This window comes from Delphinapterus leucas, chromosome 7 (assembly GCF_059928025.1).
Source record: "Delphinapterus leucas isolate spDelLeu-1000000601 "Yukka" chromosome 7, BTC_Dleu_Yukka2, whole genome shotgun sequence".
NCBI lineage: Eukaryota > Metazoa > Chordata > Mammalia > Artiodactyla > Monodontidae > Delphinapterus > Delphinapterus leucas.
The window spans coordinates 71,247,502-71,269,662 of record NC_143135.1 but is presented as its reverse complement, the minus strand read 5'-3'; the positions used below and the strand labels follow the sequence as shown (position 1 = coordinate 71,269,662).

The following is a 22,161-nucleotide window of genomic DNA, read 5'->3' as shown; positions in this document are numbered from 1 at the left end:
CTAAAAGGGCATTTACTACACACTGAGGTCACCGTAATATAGAGGGAGGTGGGAAGCGCGCGCGCTCGAGGTAGGATGAGCACAGATCGAAGTTACTGGGAGGATGGGAGGGGGAGGCACTGCAAGCAAAGGAATCAGCAGAAGCACTCAAGACGTACAATTCAACAGCTGCCCATTAAGCCGACTAGAGCGCCCACCTGGTCTCGGAGAGTTTCCAAGAGGGACCGTTACACCCACGAGACCCAGGAGCCCTGTTCTCGCAGGCCAAGGTGTAGGTAGTCATCCCTGCGAGTCCAGGCAACTTTCGGCACCTGGGCGGCTAGGCCGAAAGATAAAAGAGGCGGGGGGGGGCGGGAGTGACGGGCCCGGCCTGTCTAAATGGAAGGGTGCAACCTTGACATAGGAGCGGTGGGCGCCGAGGTAGCAAGGGGCGATCTAGGCGCCCCCCGCCGCTCCCCAAGATGGAGTGAGACTCTGGGCCGAGAGCGCTCTGAAGAGTGAGAAAAAGCAAAGGGGCGCCAGGACCGACCCGGGGCCTATTCGAACGTCAACCGCTTCTTACCGAGAACTGAGAAGCCGAAGTCTCAGAGGCCGACGCTGCCGCCATCTTCCTGCCGACCTCCGCAGCCCCGGGAGGGTCCGGGTTCGCGTGCTGTTCTTCAAGATTCGAGAGCCGCCCGCCAGGGGCGACCCTAAACCGAACCCCTGATGGAAGGGGCTGGTGTGTTGGCCCCGGGTCTGGAAACCCCTGCCACACACCCCCACAGGGCCGCCCACACTCCGAGTGCACACCAAAAGCGCAACACGTCCTAACGGACGTCCTGGCTAGCCAATCAAAAAATCAGACGTCTTCCGGTGGTAGGAGAATCCGCCTCTTCCCTCGGTGACGTCACAAGGTAGCGCGCCGCGGGGACTGGGCTGGCTGGCTACCGGGCGGCTCTTGAAGGGGTTCTGCACAGGGGCGGGCATTCTCGAAGGGGAAGCGTGGGCAAGGCGTTGTGTTGTCTCCAGTGGCGATTGAATGGGATGACTGTAATAAAAGCGAATGCGAAGCTCAAAACACTCCATCACTTCCCTTGCGTTAATCGCCGGAGAGAGCGTGAGTTTGACTCGGGGACGCCTCTCCACGTGAGGTACTTACCTTTCGACCAATAACAAATAGAAGGAGAGGGAGCTTAAAGATTTGGTCCAATAGAAGTCAAGGGGAAAAAAAACAGTAGGAGCAGAGAGTAAACCTCCGCAAACAACTGCCCAATTGGATTCGGAAGTTTCCACCCAAACCTGGGACTGGCTGCTAGGAAAAGCCGCGACCGGGACCTTTGGGCGGGGTGAGTTTAAAGCGGCTTTCGCGCGCTGAGACCGTCGGGCTTTTATTGGCCAGCGACTTCCTCCCTTTGTGGGAGCTCCCTGCGTAGCGGGGGTTAGGAGTTGGGCGGAGCGACCGAGTGACGCAGTAGCCGCCCCAGCCAATCAGGGGTGGGGAAGGGAGGCCGAGGAGGAAGCGGATCCGTCGCCGCGCCGCTAAACCGCAGCGAACTATCCGCTTCGTCTCCCTCCGCCGCTCTCGGGGCCTAAGCGGGAGCTGCTGGGACGGCGTCACTGGGTGGGCTGGGACGGAAGTGGAGGCGGAGGGAGACGGCCGCGTCTGCAGTACCTCGGTCTCTCGCGTCAAGGCTCTGGTGGGCGCGGGGGAGGGGGAGGAGGAGGAGGAGGAGCCCGCGGCCCGGGCGGCGGCGGCGGCGGCGGCGGCGGCGGCGGCGGCGGCGGCGGCGGCGGCGCCCGAGTTCCCCGTAGGGCCCCGCCTCGGAGCGGGCGGCGGTGGAGGAGGAGACTGAGGAGCAGGATGGCGGCCTCGGCCCTGTACGCCTGCACCAAGTGCACCCAGCGCTATCCCTTCGAGGAGCTCTCCCAGGGCCAGCAGCTTTGCAAGGTCCGTGGGCGCTGGGTGGTGGGCGGGTGGGGTTTCCTCGGCCATAGCCCGAGGGAGCTGGGTGCCCGCTGCGCTGCAGCCCCTCTCTCTTCGCCGGCGCCTTGGGGGTTTGGAGCCCTCGCCTCCTCACTCAGAGACCCCGTTATCCGAGGACCTGGGCATCAGCTGGGAAAGCCCCTGAGAGGAGGACGGAACCCTGCCCTCTTCCAGGCGACCCAGGAGGGGGCCGGGCCCCAGCAACGTTGAGGGGTTTCAGGGGTGGGGCTGCGTGAGGCAGCCACCTGTCTATGCCGCAGAGACCCCGGGATGGAGATGTTTTCATCTCGGTTTTCTGTCTAGTCTGTCCTCTCCTTCCACCGGGAGGCAGAGGACGGTGTTTGCACTTTCTTGCTAGGAACCTGAAGCCGCAAAGCTGATGGCATCCTTCTTCCCTGTCCAGGAAAGCGAAGCGTCTGGCTTGGGAACAGAATGCTCTATGATTTGGAGCTCCTCCCATCCCATTAAAGCCGGGATGCTGTCTGTGAGCAACGGTGCAAAATAATAAGTAGTTTCACATTTAACCAGTCCTTGGAATCGGCCCTGACAGCTTTTTTTAATTTATCTGTTGCGTACCCCCCCATCTAATAAAGACAAAGACACCTAAGCCTTCCCTAAGGAATTATGCTGTAATTGGCTACTTATTTGATAAATCACTCAATTTTCTACGTTGGGGGACAGATTTTATTGATGTTTTAGGCATTTGACTAGGTTGGGTAATAATTTTCCACCAGAAACGTGAAATTTTGGGGACCTTGAGATAGATAATGACTAACATATTGTCTTATTACAGGAATGTCGGATTGCGCATCCCATTGTAAAATGTACTTACTGCAGATCAGAATTTCAACAAGAGAGGTTTGTATATTGAACAGTTTTTGATTGTTAAAGACAAAGTATTGTCTGTAAGGAATACTTGAGGGTTGTAATCCCATATTTATGTTACAGTTTTTTTTTAATTAAATGGTTTAGTTTCTAAGCTTTAAGTTGTAAGCTCTTTTTGCATGGTAGGAGACAGAATGCTGACCAAAAATTAATGGGTATTTTACAGCTAGACTTTATACCTGAGGAGATAAAAAATAAATTATTGCATGGAAAATGTACAGCCTTGCTAACGAAAAGTGCAAATATAAACTGTTACTGTTAAACTATTAAAAAATGGCAGAATGTTAGTGCTGACATGGACCTGAGGAAAGGTCTATAGTGTTACCAGCTACCTTCCAAGGGTGAAATCCAGTAACTTGTTACCAGTGGAAGAACAGCACATATTTCTTAATGGAGTGATTCCTGTTAGAGCCTCAGTGCATGCACAAGAGCTTAAAAGAAGAACAAATAATTTCCTCACAAGTAGGTGTGAGCATCATAATAGTGGAGAGCACCCAGTGGAAGGTTAGATAGGCACTGGTGCTGTGCATAAATAGTGGCAAGTGTGAGGATTTTGGAACTAGATAGAAAACAATAGGATTTTTTGACTTGTTTCCATTTAAAATACACAATAAAAATGTATGAAAACATTTATCTTAATTAAGGGGAGCAAAAAAGATCCTAAGAAGATCCTAAAAAGATCCTAAGAAGATCCTAAAAAGATCCTAAGAAGATCCTAAAAAGATCCTTACGTTTGCATTTTTAAAAAATTCTTACTCTGTGTTAGAGTAAGTTTTAAGTACTACTAAAGCACATGGTACACTTCTACTAATAGTACACTTTGCTTGCTTTAGTTCAGCATCGTGCTGCATAAGTTTCATCATCGATATACAATTTCCTTTTCAGCAAAACTAACACGATTTGTAAGAAGTGTGCTCAAAATGTGAAGCAATTTGGCACCGTAAGTATATCTTATATTTTCTTCTCATTTTATTGCTGCTGGTCAATTAATGTTTTCACAAAGATGGACCTTTTAAAAAATATGTATGCTATGTTCTTAAATATTTCAAGTACCAAAATATTTCAGGAAAGAAACTTTCTATAGAGAGTCTGATGGGAAGATAAAATTTTAAAACAGTCATATTATGTGCATGTTTATATATATTGAATTTCAGTGGGGAAGTTATGATTTTATTCTTTAAGGAGTCAAATATAGCAAACAAACTCCTGGTTGTAGAGAACCTACTTATAAAGTTTGCATAACTGTACTTTACCTCTTCCTCAGAACCTCTGACAATTTTTATATAGTGGCACAGTTCAGGCATTTAGTCACAAAAGTCAAGAAGTTATCCTCGTATAAGTTCTTTTTTATATGTATATTATAGTTATTATTGGTATATTACAGTCATGAATAGTCAAATTTCTGGCCTTAAGGGATTCTAAAATCTTCAGTTGTCTTTTGAATATCAAAGAAAATCAAGGTATGTTTGTTATAGTTATGTTGAATATGCTTGTGCCAGTTTTTTTTTAGTTGAAAACTCACCTATTTCTTGCATCAGCTGTACCTATATATGATGAAAAGTTGTTAAATGTATTTTGAATAAATGATATAGTAATTAAGCTAACAGGATATTAAGTTAGTAGAAATTCACTCCCCCAAATACTGGATACATGAAACTTTTGTCAGTGTGTACCTTTGTTTTCATTTATTGAAATGTCTTTACATGTAGCTTTTGTATTATATAACATACTATGCAGGTCATAAGTACATTTTTCACGATCTTATTTAACTAATGAAAAGTTTAATGAGTCTAGAAATAAATGTTAGCAAATGAATAGAAGCATAATAAATGTCTTTGACTGTGATAGGGCAACATACTTCACCGGAAACTTTTTGCCTATTAGTTTCCTTAATTAATTCCTAAAATATGTCCTGTTCACTGGGTATATTTTATGCAGCAGAATTTTAGTATTTTAAAATGTCTCAATTAAAGAAAATATATATCTGTTTTTCAGCCTAAGCCTTGTCAATACTGTAACATAATTGCAGCATTTATTGGTACCAAGTGTCAGCGTTGCACAAATTCAGAAAAAAAATATGGACCACCTCAGACTTGTGAACAGTGCAAACAACAATGTGCTTTTGATCGGAAGGAGGAAGGAAGAAGAAAGGTATGTTTTATTTATTTTATGACATCTGGAAATTAAATAAAACACAAACAAGTTGGAAGTTATTATACTTAATGTATTACTGAAGCTTGATGTATTCTTTGGGTCCCTGAAAGCAGGTGGTTAGATGAAAGTGCAGGAACAGTGCATTTTCTCCTTGCTGGCATGATATGTAGATTCATGTTGATCAGTTGAGATTACTATACTTTAAAAAACATTCTGTGATAGCTGTTCTGTACTATTTGGTTATTCAGTATTTGGTGTGGGAGAATTACTAACTGCTTTTAAATCTTTTCAGCTACTTACCTTTTTGCTGGTTACTTGAAGTTGCTGGTGTGAAAATATACCTGATGGCACTTTAACACATATGATTCAAAGTTAGTCATGTACCTTTTGATTTGGGGCTCATATTTTATACCATTGTTTGTTTTTCTCTACCTACAGTGACTTAAAAGGTATCTATATGTGTGTGACATTTCTCTGCTGAGCATTCACACAGGCATCCTGATGACTGTCAGTTTCAGTTGATTTGGAGGATGACTGTCTCTTTGAGGGGCTCTGCCGTGTTCCTCCACAGCAATATATGTACCCTAGTTGTAAGACATGTTCCTCCAGCACTTCTCATCTGAACAAATAGAGGATAGGAACTTTTTAGTCTTAATTTTGGAAAGAAGTCTCTTTTCCTCCCCGTTGACATGCAGACACTGGCCTCCCATTGTCTGTGAGAGTTGTGTTCTATAAAGTTGCTGCAAACACTGAGTTAGTGAATAGAACTGTTGCTCCTACAGACAATACAGGATAGGTCCCTGCCTCTGGTCACAACGTGGTAATCAGTGGATCGGTACCTAATCTTGTTTTGTTTTGTGTATGTTTCTGTTTAAAGACACCTTAATATATATTGTTGATTGATTAAATTGAACTCATAGCAAACAGCACTATAACTATGCCTGAATGAATCTTATCTAACAGGTATTTTCCACATAAAGTACATCATAGTCGCCTTATGCTTAGGAACACTGTACATCACTTTAGCACTACCTTTGGGGACCATTTTAACAGTGAAATCACTAATAAAAAGCACAAATGTGAAAAACGTGATAGTAGGTAGACTGAAAAGGATACTTGTTTACAGTATGAGAGCTGAAGAAAGACAGCAAAGCATCACCGTGTTAACCTCATCTGGGAACATTTGCGGTCTAGCTACACACATTTTTTTGCTGTTCTGTGCATGTGGGTGTATGATCACAAAAGTGCTACAAATTGATTTAGGGGTGACAGATAAATTTTAGCTAATAGGTGGTGAATTTGCCAATACAAAATCTGCAAATGAGAGTCGATTCTATATGTCATTCAATCTCATTTTTTCTTTAACAGTTTTGCTTTCATGGGAAATACTTTGTCATTTTAGTAGTTACAGTAATTTAAGAATTTATGATAGTGCTTCGATAAGGTTTCTTTGAAGTATATCATCAAGTTATGCTTATTTTCTAGTAATAAGAAATGTTTTCCTCTCCAAATTTAAAAATGCCTCAAAACTAATGGAAGTCCATATATCATCCTTTCTAATTTTATGATCCTCTAAATAAGCATTTCCCCAAGTTTCGGAAAAGTCTACTTTTACTTCCATTTTGCAACTGTGTGTGTGTGTGTATGTATGTGTGTGTGTGTGTGAGTGTGTGTGTGAGAGAGAGAGAGAGTGTGCACATGCACACCAGCAGTTGAGCAGTTTATCTTAACCTGGTTTCACTTATAGCCAGTTACACATATATTTAATCTAATATAAGTATTTTCTTTTAAAAGGTTGATGGGAAATTATTATGCTGGCTCTGTACTTTATCGTACAAGAGAGTTTTGCAGAAGACAAAAGAACAAAGGAAGAGCCTGGGATCGTCACATTCAAATTCATCTTCTTCATCTCTTACTGAGAAAGACCAGCATCATTCAAAACATCATCACCACCATCATCACCATCACCATCGTCACAGCAGTAGCCATCACAAGTAAGTACTTTGAAATTGTGTTTTCCAAAGTCCTCACTGGCATTTTAGTGCCAGATTTTGGTGTTTAACTTTTTGTAAACGCTAGCTATGTGCTTGTCTAGTTTCCATTGTACATGGTAAGCTTCTTGTGTGTTACCATGACAGCGTCTAGGGCTGTTCCCCACTTTATTCAGTGTACAGAATTACACATAATGAGTGTAGTTGTTTACCGTAAATATAAAGATAGGACCTTTAGAGATTTACAGTATAAAGTTATGATCATATAATGAAGTCAGAATACATCAGAGTTAATTGATGCTTCATTGATTCATGTTATCAAAAGCCTCAGTATTCTTTTTATGTTCAAAGAATTGTTGGGATTTTACTTGTAAAAATTTTACTTACCTCAGTTACTATTAACTTTTTTTAGTTAAAACAAATTTAAACCAGTGACTAGGAAATGTATTTTTGGAGAACAGATTGTAACACTGTCATTTGTGACCATGATGGAAGCATTCTAAACCTTGAAGGTTCACAAAGTAATCTTTTTGACATGGTACTTTGTGAAGTAATCTTTTTGACATGGTACTTTGCTTTTTTAAAAAACAGACAGGAACTCTTCAAATATTAACAACTACTCGATTTTTAAATTGCCTTAGGGAGAAAAGTTACATAGTAGTAGTATCTTAACCTTTTATTTGTGTAAAGTTTTTTTAAGGTGTAGTTTTAGTCTTCATGGACAAATCAAGAATATTAAAATGCAAAATAAACACAAATATTAAAATGGAGAAGAAGGGGACATGATACCCACTGATTTTCAGGAGAATTTATTTTTTTTTCACAAATTTCTCTGAGCCTTTTTAAAGTTCTAGACAGTTAAAACAGTTTCATTTACAGAAAACTGATGCCTGCCCTAGTTTGGAACACATGAAGATATTTGTGGAATGTAATGTAGTTCTGTCTAATTAACAACATTTGATTCTGAATTATAGGCAAGCACATATTAGATTATGGGGGTTTATTGAGGCACTGAGATTGTTTGCTTCTCTAGCAGTTTTTCCATTTGTCTCACTGTGTTGTAGTGCTTTCTGGATGTAACAGTGGTAGACTGCGTAATGACTTCTAATCTGGCTACTTTGAAGAAATCTTGTGGCCTCTATATCAGTGTATCCCAAGGAACAAAGGAATGTAAACCTTCCTTGATTTTGCTTCTTGCTTTAGGAAAAAATATGAGGAAATAACTACCATGATGGTAACTGTCAGACCTAAGACTCAGCTGAAATGTCCCTTTCCCTTGCCCTTTACAGATAAATTTGTTTTAGCATGATGTGAAAGGACACACTCAGATTATGTTTATAAAGATCAAATTTTGTGACAGGAACTTAATCTTTTGAAATTAAGGTTTCAGAAGTAAAGGGAAAGAGAATGGATTGACTTTTTATTTTCCTTTTGATTATTTAAGATATGCAAATACTATTTTGTATTTGATGAGTAGGCAACCAGTTTGTGGAGCCCTATCTTAAGTTCATTGGATAAGGATGATTATGAAGAGCTTACGTATTGTGATATATAGTGATGGGGGAAGGAAGAAACTCAGGTTAACATGGATGCAAGAAATAGCCCACCTCAGAAAGCTGAGATTCTGTTTCTGTTAAGTCATTATTAATGTGATTTTTCTCATTTTGAGGTCTGGATAGTTCTATTAATTCATGTGTGATTATATACCTTGCTAATGCTTTGAATGAAATTTGTAAAAGAAACAAAATGGCAACTGAATTCCTCAGTAGGGTTGCCGTTCATTGCCACAAGTAGAGAATAACTCAGGTTGAGAGAATTACAGCTGCTGTTTCCCCAGCTTGTTATTTATAGCTGATTCTTAAGAACATGGTTAAAAAGCTTCTACAGCTAAAAGAATAGTAAATTTTATATACACACACAAACATATGTACCTATTTTTATTTTGTGTATGCTAGCACTGTACTAAGTGTCTTTACATAGGTAACTCATTTAATCCTCATTTTCCCTATAAGGTATGTTTTATATCCATTTGACAGATGAGCTAACTGAGGCTCAGGGATTTTAAGAACTTGCAAAAGGTCACACAGCCCAGGTCTTTTTAACATCTCTTATATTGTATATACAGTGGACCCTTGAACAACAACATGTTAGAACTGCATAGATCCACTTATATACTCAGATTTTTTTTTTTTTTAACTAAATATTTACTACAGTTCTACATGATCTGTGGTTGATTGAGTCTGTGGATGCAGAACCTCCTATATGGAGGGCTGACTGTAAAGTTAAGTGCAGATTTTCAACTGCACAGAGGATCAGCACCCCCAAACCCCCATGTTGTTCAAGGGTCAGCAGTTTACGTGGTGTGCAGTACATAGGAGATGCTCTGCACTTGTTGAATGAGTAAGCTAGAGGTTAATGAAGGATTGGCCAATGTGAAAGTACAGGAAAAACGTAGGGACAATTCATAGTTATAAAGTGGTTGCTAGTATTGCGGCATAGTGGAAAAGAAGTAGTACTGTAGTAGTAATTATAAGTAAAAGTAAAATCAGTAGTTACTATGAGATTTCCCAGTATTTTCAGCATGACTGCTCCAGAGTACAGCCTAATGAAAGATGAGACTTTGGAAAAGATTCTTAGAAAAACTAGGAAAGAAAGAAAAATTCAGATATTTCCTGGTTCAACTTGACACACTATTGTGAGCAACTTGAGTTATTCCAAAGGAATCTCTATGTAGGATTATTAGGAAGGCCTTAACTTTAAGATAAAACATCTGTCTGAAATAGCAGACTTTGTCATTATAGAACCCTGTTGTGGTGGTTTTCATGCTCATATACCCTAACCCTTAATATGATATTAAACTGAATTATTGAAAGTCCTGATTAAAAAGAAAATCCAGTCCCTATCATCTTACCTTTCTTAAACAACTTAAGATGGCTAGTAGTCATTTGATTAGAATTTATCTTATTGGAATGTGATTTATTCAATATATATTAGCTTAGTCTGAAAACTTAGTTGAATATGCCTTCCTCAGAACAAAAGAATATAAACATATATCATTTGATTCCATTGGGAAGAATGCTGTTAAAATGTTGATGGGTTAAATAAATGTTATTAGATATCATCTGTGTATTTTTCAGAATCAGCAATCTGAGTCCAGAACAAGAGCAGGGACTGTGGAAACAGAGGTAAATATGTTAACGTATTTTATGAAGTATTTTGACATGTATTTTTTAAGATGTGATATTCCTTTAACTTTGTTACTTAGGCTTTAAAAAAACTGATGTTCAGTAAAACTTTAGGGGAAGAAGAATAACTTTTCATTTGATGCTTATGCCCTTTTTACTCTAATTATTTTTATTAATGTTTGGTTTCAGCCATAAATCCTCTGCAGCAATTCAGAATGAAACTCCAAAGAAAAAGCCCAAATTGGAATCTAAGCCATCTAATGGAGATAGGTAAAAATGAATTCCTTTAGTGCTGTGAAAATTCAACTTAGCTGAACAGTTATGGCTGATTGCCAATTATTACTAGGTAAAAGAATAGAACATGTATCTTCTACATTGACTTCTTTGAGTCACCTAGAAGAGTAAACATAATCAGTTAAAATTTTTAACTTAATTTTAGCAATAAGAAAGTGGCACTGAATGATGTTCTGTTTGGGGCATAAATTTGGGTTTTGAAAAAAAATCTGACTAGAGAACATTATCTTAATTATTCTTCAGTGAAACACAAAACTAATTGTGATATTTGAAATTGACCTGCTTGGAAAATGTTTTTAGATTTAAAGTATTTTGAGAGTGACTTTGTTTTAGTTCATTAGCCAAAAGTTTGCTGATGTTACTGTACAAATTGGCTGCCTATTGCTTTACACTAGAAGTATTGACCCCCTAAAAGCTAATACTGAATTATATTTCTGCAGGTGTATGTAATGTGTGCCATTAGTAAGGTAATTTGCCAGTTGCATCCATTTCTGTCAGGTACATATTTTTTTGCATTAGCCTTAAGGATGTTTGTGGAATTGTCTAAATTATGCAATTTGAACACCTGCTAATTTTCCTTCTACTTCATTTAACTGTGTTTTACTTTTTTCTTTTTAGTAGCTCTATAAATCAGTCAGCAGATAGTGGGGGAACAGACAATTTTGTCCTTATAAGTCAACTGAAAGAAGAAGTGATGTCACTTAAACGTCTCTTACAACAGAGAGACCAGACCATTTTAGAAAAAGATAAAAAGGTAAGTACATGGTTCACTGAAGCCTGGTAAGGTTTACATCTTGACTCTTGCTTGATAATTGCAAATTTTGTTAGACTTTCTTCAATAACTTGGTCATGTTTGTGGTACATGATTCTTATAAGACACAGAAGCCCAAAGTGGAACATAGGCCATCGAATTATGATATGTAAAAGTAGTACTTCAGAATTTTAGTTCTAAGAATCAATTGAGAGCTGATTAGAATTCTAATAATTTCTGAACATTAGTTTTCAGTAAGCCTGTAATCTAAAATTAGATCTAATGTCTTAATTTGAAAAAGAGATGTAAATGGAATATTATGTCAATTCTTTTGGTATAAGAAAGTAATAGAATATAGTCTGATATACCCATTATATATTTATTTCAATCAAGATCAAATAAGTGGAGAAAATTAATGCTGTGGGAATTTCCTATGTGTTAATGATTAACAATAGGTATCTAAGATAGGAAGTAAGTGTACTTATTGGGACTTTATCAGTTAGATAAAGAGGAATATCGAATATGTTGTCTGTTTAGTGAAAAGTTCTAATACTTCCTGTGTGCACTTGAGCAGAATTTTACCTGTTTGGGCCTCAGTTTTCTCATTTTAAAAATGAGAGTATTAACACCATCTCATGAGAAGATGGTTGTGATTAAATGAGAATGTAAAGTGTTTACTTACAGCTTCTGGCATGTATAAGTGCTCATAGCTGCTATTACTGGGGTTTGGTCTTCTTTGAGGGTAGAACCTACTTCTGTACTTGCTTTCTGATCCTAGACTGTCTGGCTTGACCTATTTCAAACATATCATTGCAATAGGAAAACATTAAAAACGTTCTTTTAAAATTATCAACAAGTTGTGATTATGAATATGTAGTATGTAGCTATCTCTGAGATTACATAGTAGTGCTTGAGTCTGAGTTGGCTTTTACTTCTGGCTTTCATGTAAAAATGTAACTTTTATGTTACATTTTCCCACACCTTGATGATTAATAGATTTAAATTTATTTTAGTACATTTGTACCTTACCTTAAGCAAATTCGATAAGTGAAATTTAGGATTGACATAGACAACAATAGGATAATGAGGAGTATTTTATTTTTTATGGTTCTTTTTGCTTAACAACAGAATATTTTAAATTAGCTTTAATGGAAATTTGTTCTACACACAAAATATTAGAAACATTTCTGTTACACAAAGACAGGTCTATCTGTACTAACCTAGATAAAAGTTGAATTAAATGGGAAGTTTACTATAAAATAGCAATGATTCCAAAACTACGTAGTAATGAATTGTGGAATTTTGGCTTTTTTAGATTTTTTTTTTCCTTCAAGTATCACTATTCTATGTTAGTGCAGTTAGTGAAAAGTTTTCTGGTTTTGTTAGTGTTCCTTTTTTCTTAAACACTAATGGGGATGGAAATTAGCAGTACTATGAGGAAAATAATTGTAAGCCTAAAATAGCTACATACTTACAGCTTTTTAAAATAATGTAAATGTAAGACAACCACGTTATTTTCTAGAATTTATTTCACTTTATTCAGTGACTTCTAGAGCCAGCCATGTACTAGATCATGAGGATAAAAAGGTGAAATAAGACATGATTCTTATCTTCCAGAAATTCATAATCTGGAGGCAACTCACAGTGTAGTGATGAAAATATCATAGCTTATCTGATGTGAACTGACATTTCAGAAAAGGAATTCCTTTGTAATGTAGAAAACAGGATTCAGTTATTCTTTGAACTGGACAAAAAGCGAGAGCTTTTATTCAGAAAATCAGAATATAGGGCACTGTGACTTCCTTTCTCTCTTTTTGGTGTACTTCTTTGTTTACTGGCTACCGGGTAATTACAGAAAAGAACCTGCAAACCTTTAAAGCTTGCATAATGAAAACCAATTAAAAATAACCAGAAGCTTTCTTCTGCCTGGTTCTTATGTTGAAATGATATAATACCACCTTATTTTTTAGTATGAAGTCATGAGATTTTGTATCTTTATGTATGTCATTTATATTTACGAAAAAAATTGTCATATAGCTGTCTTTCCTTCCTCAAATCACCATCTTTTTTCTTACGTTGTCTAATTTAGCCCAAATTTTAAAGTAACCCCCTTTCCTTTCTTATTCTGTGTTAGTTGTATTTCTGTTCTTTGTTCTCCATTTTTACCTCAAATCTTAAGTGGTATTGGATATGGAATTCTGCACATAAATTTTAAAATAAAAGCAATATAGCTTTTGGTTGATAAGACTGTTCCTTTATATACTTGCCCAGTGTGAAACTTTTTTCTTTTTTCATTGAAAGACTATTGTAACCTGAAACCAGTTTTACTGTTTACTTTGCTTATATATAATGTGAAGTATGTTTTAATTGAAGCATTTTCCAAGGTATTAACCATTAAGCTTTTCTGTTGGCATACCAGTTGCCAAACTGTGTCCAGTGAAACCACCTTTAAAAAGAAACAAAAAAGACAACTTCTCAAAAGTTATACTGATGTTTCAGTATTATCCTAACATTAAAATTGTATTAATGTTAAAGTAGTAAATTAGATAGAATTCATCATGTCTCAAAACAAATTCGAGATAAGTTACAAAACTCAGTAAACTGCTGTTAACCTTCTCCACTTTTATAATGAATTGTGAGTTTATTGTGAAAAATATTTAACGATGTGTTTGTGCACATGCATATATATATATATATATATATATATACATGTATATACATATATATATTTTTTTTTCTTTAATCTTTTAGTTAACTGAACTTAAGGCAGACTTTCAGTACCAAGAGTCAAACTTGAGAACAAAGATGAACAGTATGGAAAAAGCTCACAAAGAAACTGTGGAACAACTCCAGGTAAATGAGATTATTTTTGTAAACTGTTAGGCAAGGAGGGGTAAACTTGGTTAATAGTATTCTTTCTCTTAGACTAGTATTGGTATCCCTACTTTATGCATACCTAGAGCATTTTCAGCTTTGATTTTGACTTAAAATACCTTGTAATCCTGCTCCCATTAAAAGTTATTGCCTGAAATCACTTGATAAGGGGATTCAGTAGATTAATTCTGAAACCTTTTGCCTAAAGTTCAAATGGGGTTCTCAGAGGAGGATATCACTGAAGTATGTTCAGTTGATCCTCAGGTGAAAAGCAAAAAATTAAAAATCAGATTCATGAAACTAAGGTGAAAGTAAGGTCTTCAGTACATTATGTAGTTATTCTTCCTGTTTCCTCCCAGATAACGGGAGGAGAGGTGGGGCTACAAAACCAATTTATGGGACCTCGAGTGGAGGAAATTCATGCTGCGTGCAGAGATGCAAGGCCAAAGAGTGCACTTTAACCTCTGTACTGTGATTTTTAAAGTGCCAAATAGGGTTCTGCTGTATCCACAGCAGGGAGCCTCTAAGGATGTAGCCCAGCCTCCTCGGAGTACTGCAGAGGATACTCAGTAAGGTGTCCATATACAAAACAACTGAATGGTGATGCCGAGAGTCACCACAGTGACAAGGAGGGTGGTTTCTGAGGTCTGGAATGCAGAGATGGAGAGCATCAAACAGAGATTTAGGTTATTCCCTTATTTAAGCCTTTTTTCACCTAGGTTTCATAAATTTAGAAATCAGACTACACTAAGTTAATCATATGTTTTTTCGATTTATACATTCTGACATTTGTAGAATTAAGTCTTAAAAGCATAGAAGATGGCAGCACACAGACTTTAGGCTCTTGATGGGAGAGTGTAGCTTGGGAAGGAAGGAATTAATATTGCCCTGCTTTTTTTTTTTTTTTTTAACAGTGTAATACCAAGGGATATTTGCTATTTCCTATCTTTTGGTTTTGTGTTCTTCATACTTTGAAAATAGCTTAAATTGAGTAAGATTGTAAAGTGGATTTAGGAACCTGTTGAAATTCAAGGTAGAGATTGCCTAGTCGTAATGCTGATCTTACTATTACAGAGAATTCTGAAGAGAAACTTTCGTAGAACCTGACACATAGTAGGAATTCAAATGATTTGTTGAATGAGTGACGATTTATGGAAATGCCCATCTGCCCCCTGTTCTGAGAGATTGCCCATTTTATATATTAGGCTTCTTGTACATTATTGTTTTTCATCCACCAGCAAGCAGTAGTTTTATGTTATTTTACTCATTCAGTTATTAGTGCTGAATGATTACTGGAAACAAAATCTTCTGCATGGTGATCTCTGGTTTAATGTGATTTAGCCAAGACATGCATAAATCCAGAATGACATGACAGAAAACCTGTGAGCAGTACTTAACTATGATAAAACTTAGTACTTCTCACTGTTCAAAAGAGCAATTTGTTGTTTCCTTTTGTAGTTGTAAGCACAAGGGAACCTCTCTTTGACATCTTAGCCTGATTGGTATCTTAAGCCTACCTCTTCCTGGTTGGTAGCTGAAGTTTCATATAATTTAATAATAACTAATAATTATATAGAAGTATACATTTTCAACAAAATTTTACATAGGCTCTCTTATTTGCTCCCTACAGTAACTTTAAGTTATGTGGTATCCAGATGAAGCTGCGGTCACAGAGTCAGAAGTGACATAGAAACCTATATCTTCTGACTCAGATTTAACTATACTTTTCTCCTGTTCTGCACTGACTCCCACCTCAGCTTACTCAGGTTTTCTACTTCATCCTTATTGTCAGGCCACTTCCCTTTATCATTTGTATTATTACTGGTGACATTCTGTCACAGTTACGTATCCCCTTTTAACCCCACTCCCTTTAGCAACCATGTACTAGTAAGGTTCTCCACCTAAGTGAGTAAACATAGTGAACTGTTTTTCTTTTTGTCATAAGAAACTGAATGCTGAAGCAGAAAATTTATCTTGTTCTAATAACTCTCAAAACATTTGAAACTACCAAACTTGAAAAATAAGCACTGAGCATCACAAGAAAAAAAATTGTCCAAAATACCAAAAACAAAAAGACAAAAACCCCACAACAAATCCCAACCAACCAAACAAAACCCAAATTGTCTAAAGTATCAAGAAAGCCAAATAAAAAGTATACCTTCATTTAGGAGGTAAGTTGATAAAAGGGGAAAGGGAATTAACATTTGAGTGCCTACCATATACCAGCCACTGTGTTAGGCTAAGTGTTTTGTATATTTGATTAGTTCTTTCAACTCCTGTTGAGGTAGATGGTGAAGTTTCTGTTTTACATATGAGAAAATAGACTCCCAAGTTACATAGCAGATAAGTGGCAGAGCCAGGATTCAAAGCAGGATCTGTGTGATTCGTAATCCACATATTCTTTTCTTGAGGCCAGCATTTCTAAACATTTTTAACTTAACTTGCTTAAGAGTTCTTAAATAATTGATTTTTGCATGGTGCATAATAAAGAAGTAATATTAGGATAAACAATTTTAATGCATATAAAATATTTCTATAAAATATATTTTAAATGTACCGAAATAAGAATAAGACAGATTTGGACTTGTCCCCATTTAACAACTGACTTACTGTTTATTTTTCTTAAAGGCTTTTTTCTTACATAATTTATCAGCAAATAAATTTACTAGTGACGTGATTAGGAGACTGAATATATACATGCAGATTGAAAATTAGCTGCTAAAGAATTAAAAGGAAAAACTTCTTTCAATACCTAAGGTTTGAGTTCTTGTATTTCATACTTAGAATATGAAAATTATAAACTCATTGATTTTTTTGTTTTTTTCTTGATGAATGAGAAGATAGTTTGAAAATTAACTCTTTAATGATTTGCTATGTCAGTGTAAACACTTTTGTATAACTTACAAATCTGACAGAGATCTCTTTGAGGCAAGTTTGCAGACATTTTCCTTTTTTTATGCCCTTCATTAATTTGTATTTTAAAATTTCTGTTTCTTAAGATTCCTTTTTTTAACCAGTGAGTCTATTATAGTTATATATTGAATAATATGTAGCAAACAATGAAAAGAAAACAACTTATAACTACCATGTTTACTAGGACTGGTCAGCTGAGTAATACACCAATTGATAATGGTTGCGTGCACTTGACTTCCACTAACTGCCAGGCATTCTCACTGATTTGTCGTCTGAGTTTCTCAAACTATTTCTTTTTAAAGGGAAAATAAAAATCCTTTTAAATTCTTGATGATTTTCCAAATTTGAAATTGAATTTGAAATTGAAGCCCTTAATTACCACCTTAATTATTTAATAATCGTGGAAAAGAGAAATGTTATTAATCATACAGTCGAACATTAAAAAATGATTTGACTTGCAAATGTAAGATAGCTAGGATATATGCATTTTGGAGGTCATGGGTATTAATTAGGGAGAATTTGATTGGTGAAGGGTTGGGGAGGGTTGGGACGTACAAAGCCTGGGAAAGGTTTATATTCTATGAAACTGCTTTAAGATGGTATACTGAAAAGGCAGAGTGCCATACAAAGGCTAAAATTAGAGTAGAAGATAAAGCACTGAGGTTAAAAAAGTGTAGATAATAAAAAATCTTGAGACCTGTGCAGGAAAATGGTTTTCAAACGTAAACCAGAGGATATCTTCTGAATTTTGTCAGTTCTCAGATTCCAGACTGTTGTCAACATTCTCCCCGTTTTGGCTCAAAAACTCCAAAAGCATTTGTGCATTAACATATTTGTATATATGGAGGGTCCTTTATCATCTACATTGCCACAGTTAAGAGATTACACAGGGAGATGGATGTAGTCAAAATTTGAGAATATTCACTGAAGGCCCCCATTTATACCTTCCTCCTCACTAAACACTAGTGACTGTCATAGCACATTGGCTTGAGGACAGTGTGTTGTCAGTGGTGGATGGAACATTTGAATGACTTGCAAATTCAGTTCAGATTGATGACAAAATGAAATCTTGAACCTTTGAAAAGAAATTTCAGCCTTTCATGAAAATGAAAACAGTGATGATGTGTAACTGCTCAAATTATATCAAAGCCAATACCAAATAACTGTATGCCAAATAAAGGAACAACAACAAAAAGACCAGAAAGGGTGGTTGTGATGGGTGCTTCAAAAAGTTTTCTTTTGAATATCATTAAGAGAGTAATCTCTTTGGGAAAGTGATAAAGTCTGAATATTTTTGCAAAAAGGACCCCTTGTGCTTGCTCTATAAATAGGTAAACATCAAAATGAAAGACTTTGTAGAGTTTGTCTAAAAATAGCCCTCTCAAATTATCACTTGTTATTTGATCTTATTAATCATACAACAGTACTTATATTCATAGTTTTTGTTTCATGTTTTTCAGATAAAACAAAAATATTTTTCCCCTATTTAAAATTTTGACCCTCTTTTAAAGGGATTCACTTTAAGTTGCCTTTTGTGTAACCAATTATATCTTTGGACAACAATTACTTTAATATTGCCATTACAAAGGGGGCTGATAAACGAATCTAGGATTTTCCTTCTACATATCCAACATTAAAGAGATGAACCTAAATATATCAACTCTTTCATTTATTCTGTTAGTGTTTCAGTAAAATATTTGAAATAGTATTCTTCAGCATAACTTAATGTTTGAAACATTTTTAATCGTAAATGTTTTTGTCTTCCACAGGCCAAAAACAGAGAACTACTCAAACAGGTTGCAGCATTGTCAAAGGGTAAAAAGTTTGACAAAAGTGGAAGCATATTAACATCCCCTTGAGAAGTGGTTGGTTATTCATTAGTGTTTCTGCTGAAAATGTAAAATTTGAAAAAAATTCTGTGAAGCCCTTAAATTCTGTGTAGTGGAAAAATATTTTTGCACACCAAATGAATTGGCATGTTTCCTATTCACTTTTGTAACTGACATACAGCATTTTTTAAGTTGTATAACATTCAGATAAAACTTCAACTGGTTTGAAGCAACTTTTTAATTATTTGATATCCAGGAACTTTTTTGCCAGCAATAGTATTAAACAGTTGTAAGGGAGTGCATGAGTAGTGCTCTTTATAAAATACAACATGCAATAATAGAGTAGGTATGGTTTTCAGAAGTCAGAGCAGCAGGGCTTTTTGTTTTGTTTTTTGTTTTACACTATGCTAATTTCATATAAACAGTTTTCAATTTAGAAATACAAAAACTTTTAAACAAGAAAAATTGTGAACACTGGTTTTTTGGTAATTGTGTTTTTACTTTTCATGAACATGACTTTAGGAGAGAATCATGGTGCTTTTATTAAATGGACTTCAGAGTATATGTAAATATGTTTTTTAAAGTTACATCGTTACCATTAGTTAGTAAACTAGTATTTTCATTATTGGTATAGGGATTAATGTTTATTGTACAGTATCCAAGGTAAATGTGTTTGTTTTGTAAAAACTACTGTAGATTTTTACTTACAAGTGCCTTTTTGCCACCTAATGTTTTTATTTATAGGAATGCTGATCCTTTGTACATAGTTTGTTTTAAAATCATGTTTAATAAATGTTTGTATATAAATGCATATGTACAGAAGCCTATTTCAAAAGGAAATCAAAGTTGCTAGTAAAATGTTTGAGGTTGCATTAAGAACTGATAATGCATCTAGACTTTAGATAATTTTGTGCTTTGTTTCTGTGTGATATGGGAAGCTGTTGGTCATTGAATTCATTGAATTATGTCAAAATACTTCCCAAAAGATTTAATTTTAAATCACTTCTGATAGAATAATTTTATTTTTTATGTCATATGGCTTCATGTTCATATTTTGTGTTACATGTTTTATTTTTCTTTTATTAAAATTTTTAAAAATTAATAATTTTCTGCAGTGGTCCATATATCTGATTTCCCTATAATGTGTGGTTATCTAAGTTAATATTTATGTACACCATACTTAATTTGTAAGTTTTAAAGCAAATCTGGAAAAAAACTAAATATCTTTTAAATCAATCTGTGATTATCTTTAAATAAATTAGAATCTACTGCAAGATTCAGGCATTATTTATGAGAAAATTATATCAGAGTCTTTAAAATTGTCTATAAAAGGTTAAGGTAGGGTGGGATAGGTTAGGAGAAGTTATTGACTAATTGTGTTCTAATCCAGTGGTTTTCAGCCTGTAATAGAATTGATCTCCTACTTAGTAAATGCCAGTTCAGAGTTTCAGTTCAATTTTAAAGCGTCAAGCATTGCTAGATATACTGTATAGAGTAGAAGGCTCCTTCTCTTAGGAATTTACGGGCAAAGTAAATTTGTTTCAAGTAAACTGTTATTAAATTTATCAGTCTTGAAGCATTGATTATGAATGTCCTATCAAAGATCCTCTTTCTGCAGAACACAGGATGATTGTAATAATAGTTTTTAACGTGATTCATGTTTCAGTAGATTATTCCTATAGTGATTCATTATAAACAGATTTCAAATAATTCTTTGTCCAATTTGAAAACATATACCTAGGGTAATTTTCAAGTGATAGTAAAATATTGAATCAGTCAGACTTGAAAGAATTAAACCTGTTTATTTTTATGAAATCTTCATGAAATAATCTTCCTAAACTTAGTATTCTCAACAATGATAGGTAATGCCTCCTTAACACAGATTTTAATGTTTTCAGGATTTGCTAAATTCATAATACCATCATTAACTTTCTTTAAAATTTATAATGTTTGTATTCTGGTTTCATAGCCATTTGTCAATCCACAGTGGTCATTATGGTTTTAAACTGTGTAATAGTTCTTATACCTTGTTGGAGCTGCTACAAAAGAAAGATGCCCCTTCCCCATTTTTTAGGTAAGAGATTAAAAATTGAAATGAGTCTAAATACTTAAGCTTTGTAAATTCCAAGGCTAAAACCTTTTAGGGGCTTCACAGTATTTAGTCCTAATTAAATGCCCTCTCTTTATTCTATGACCTGGTTTTATAACCTGATTATTTTGCAGTTGTATAAACTAGTAATTGAGTCCCAGTCCTGAATCTGTAGTGTATTGACATAATGACCTGATATCCTCTCAATGTGGACCTGTAAGGAGATACTATGGTGTGCCGTATTGTGCTTTCTAGCCTGTTTTCAGCTATCGATTAGCATTTATCAGTGAGGGTCATTTTGGCTCCAGTTATTTATGTATTAATAGCCTGTGAATATTGCAGTCCTTTTTAGATTGTATTGGTCTAAATATGCATTCTGCAGTGAACCTGTTAAGCTGTTCACATGTATAGACTATTGAAATACTGTACCTGTACACATCTGACTGTTGACATTTTGTACTTTTTTTCTAAATCCAATATTTCACAATAAAAACTTGTCAAAAGCTTTGTACTGATTTCCTATTGCTGCTGTTAACAACTTACCACAAATTTAGTGGCTTAAAATAGCACAGATCAATTCTCTTACAGTTCTGGAGGCCAGAAGTCCAAAATCAGTTTCACAGGGCTAAAGTCAGGGTGTTGGCAGGTCTGGTTCCTTTTGGAGGCTCTAGGGAAGTAAGTGTTTTCTTGCCTTTTCTAGCTTCTGGAGCTGCATTCCTTGCATTCTGTGGCTCTTTGCCCCCTCCTCCACCTTCAAAGCCGAAAGTACAGCATTTTCAAGTGTCTGCGTCTGTGGTCATATGATCTGTCTTTGGTCATAGTGTCTCTCTCTGTTCCCCCTTATAAGGACATTGTCGGGCACACCTGGATGATCAGGATAGTCTCCCTGTCTCAGGTCCTTAATTACATCTGCAGACTCCCTTTTGTCATGTAAGGTAACAGTATTTATATGTTCCAGGGATTAGGACTTGGATATCTCGGGAGAATGTTATTGAGCCTACAGTAAGTTTCACCTACATTTTTCTAAAACGATAGATTTGAAGGAGTTGACTCAGGCCAAACAAATTTAATTTTCCTATCTTTTAAGACTGCTCTCATGAAATAGTTATTTTCCTGGAAAGAAATTACATAAATTTTCATTGTGCTATTTCAAAGCAACAATAGGTGAATCAAGCTATATGTAGTTGAGGTTTTTGCAAACGTTGGAACGTGACTAGAACCATGTTAGAT

The 22,161-nt window shown here is 36.3% G+C and overlaps 2 protein-coding genes across 6 annotated transcripts in view; one reads left to right on the top strand and one right to left on the bottom strand.

Moving 5' to 3' along the window:
- CEP57 (centrosomal protein 57) overlaps positions 1–1,669 on the bottom strand; it is a 47,703-nt gene extending 46,034 nt beyond the window's left edge. Inside the window, exons 1-2 of one of the 2 annotated variants that reach the window (XR_002643037.3) lie at positions 1,655–1,669; positions 563–1,030 (exon numbers count right to left, since the gene is read on the bottom strand). Coding sequence is in view for 1 of the 2 variants with exons in the window: in XM_022562076.3 (XP_022417784.1) it covers positions 563–607 (45 nt within the window). In the remaining variant the exon portion in view is untranslated. Of the gene's footprint in view, positions 1–562; positions 1,034–1,654 lie in introns of those variants that run through there. The other variant, XM_022562076.3, reaches the window with a different exon arrangement.
- A 90-nt stretch (positions 1,670–1,759) lies between these two features.
- Positions 1,760–21,438, top strand: FAM76B (family with sequence similarity 76 member B). 4 transcript variants are annotated; one of them, XM_089915442.1, is made up of 11 exons: positions 1,760–1,930; positions 2,760–2,824; positions 3,737–3,791; positions 4,847–5,002; positions 6,800–6,999; positions 10,134–10,181; positions 10,371–10,451; positions 11,094–11,229; positions 13,978–14,079; positions 16,729–16,857; positions 18,783–21,438. In XM_089915442.1, exons 1-10 carry the CDS (start codon positions 1,844–1,846, stop codon positions 16,813–16,815), a joined length of 1,017 nt encoding a protein of 338 aa, XP_089771568.1. In that variant the 5' UTR covers positions 1,760–1,843; the 3' UTR covers positions 16,816–16,857; positions 18,783–21,438. The 4 variants fall into 4 exon arrangements, with proteins under 4 accessions (XP_089771568.1, XP_022417786.2, XP_022417785.2 ...); XM_022562078.3 differs by lacking the exon at positions 16,729–16,857 and having other exon boundaries at positions 1,761–1,930; positions 11,097–11,229; XM_022562077.3 differs by lacking the exon at positions 16,729–16,857 and having other exon boundaries at positions 1,761–1,930.
- Positions 21,439–22,161: the final 723 nt, after the last annotated feature.

What these genes read in the sequence shown, in the direction of transcription:
- FAM76B (XM_089915443.1), top strand. Translation starts at nt 2,346, where the DNA reads ATGGCATCCTTCTTCCCTGTCCAGGAAAGCGAAGCGTCTGGCTTGGGA. An exon ending in TTAAAGCCGGGATGCTGTCT is followed by an intron (nt 2,451 to 2,759) that starts GTGAGCAACGGT and finishes GTCTTATTACAG; the next exon opens with GAATGTCGGATTGCGCATCC. An exon ending in ATGTGAAGCAATTTGGCACC is followed by an intron (nt 3,792 to 4,846) that starts GTAAGTATATCT and finishes TCTGTTTTTCAG; the next exon opens with CCTAAGCCTTGTCAATACTG.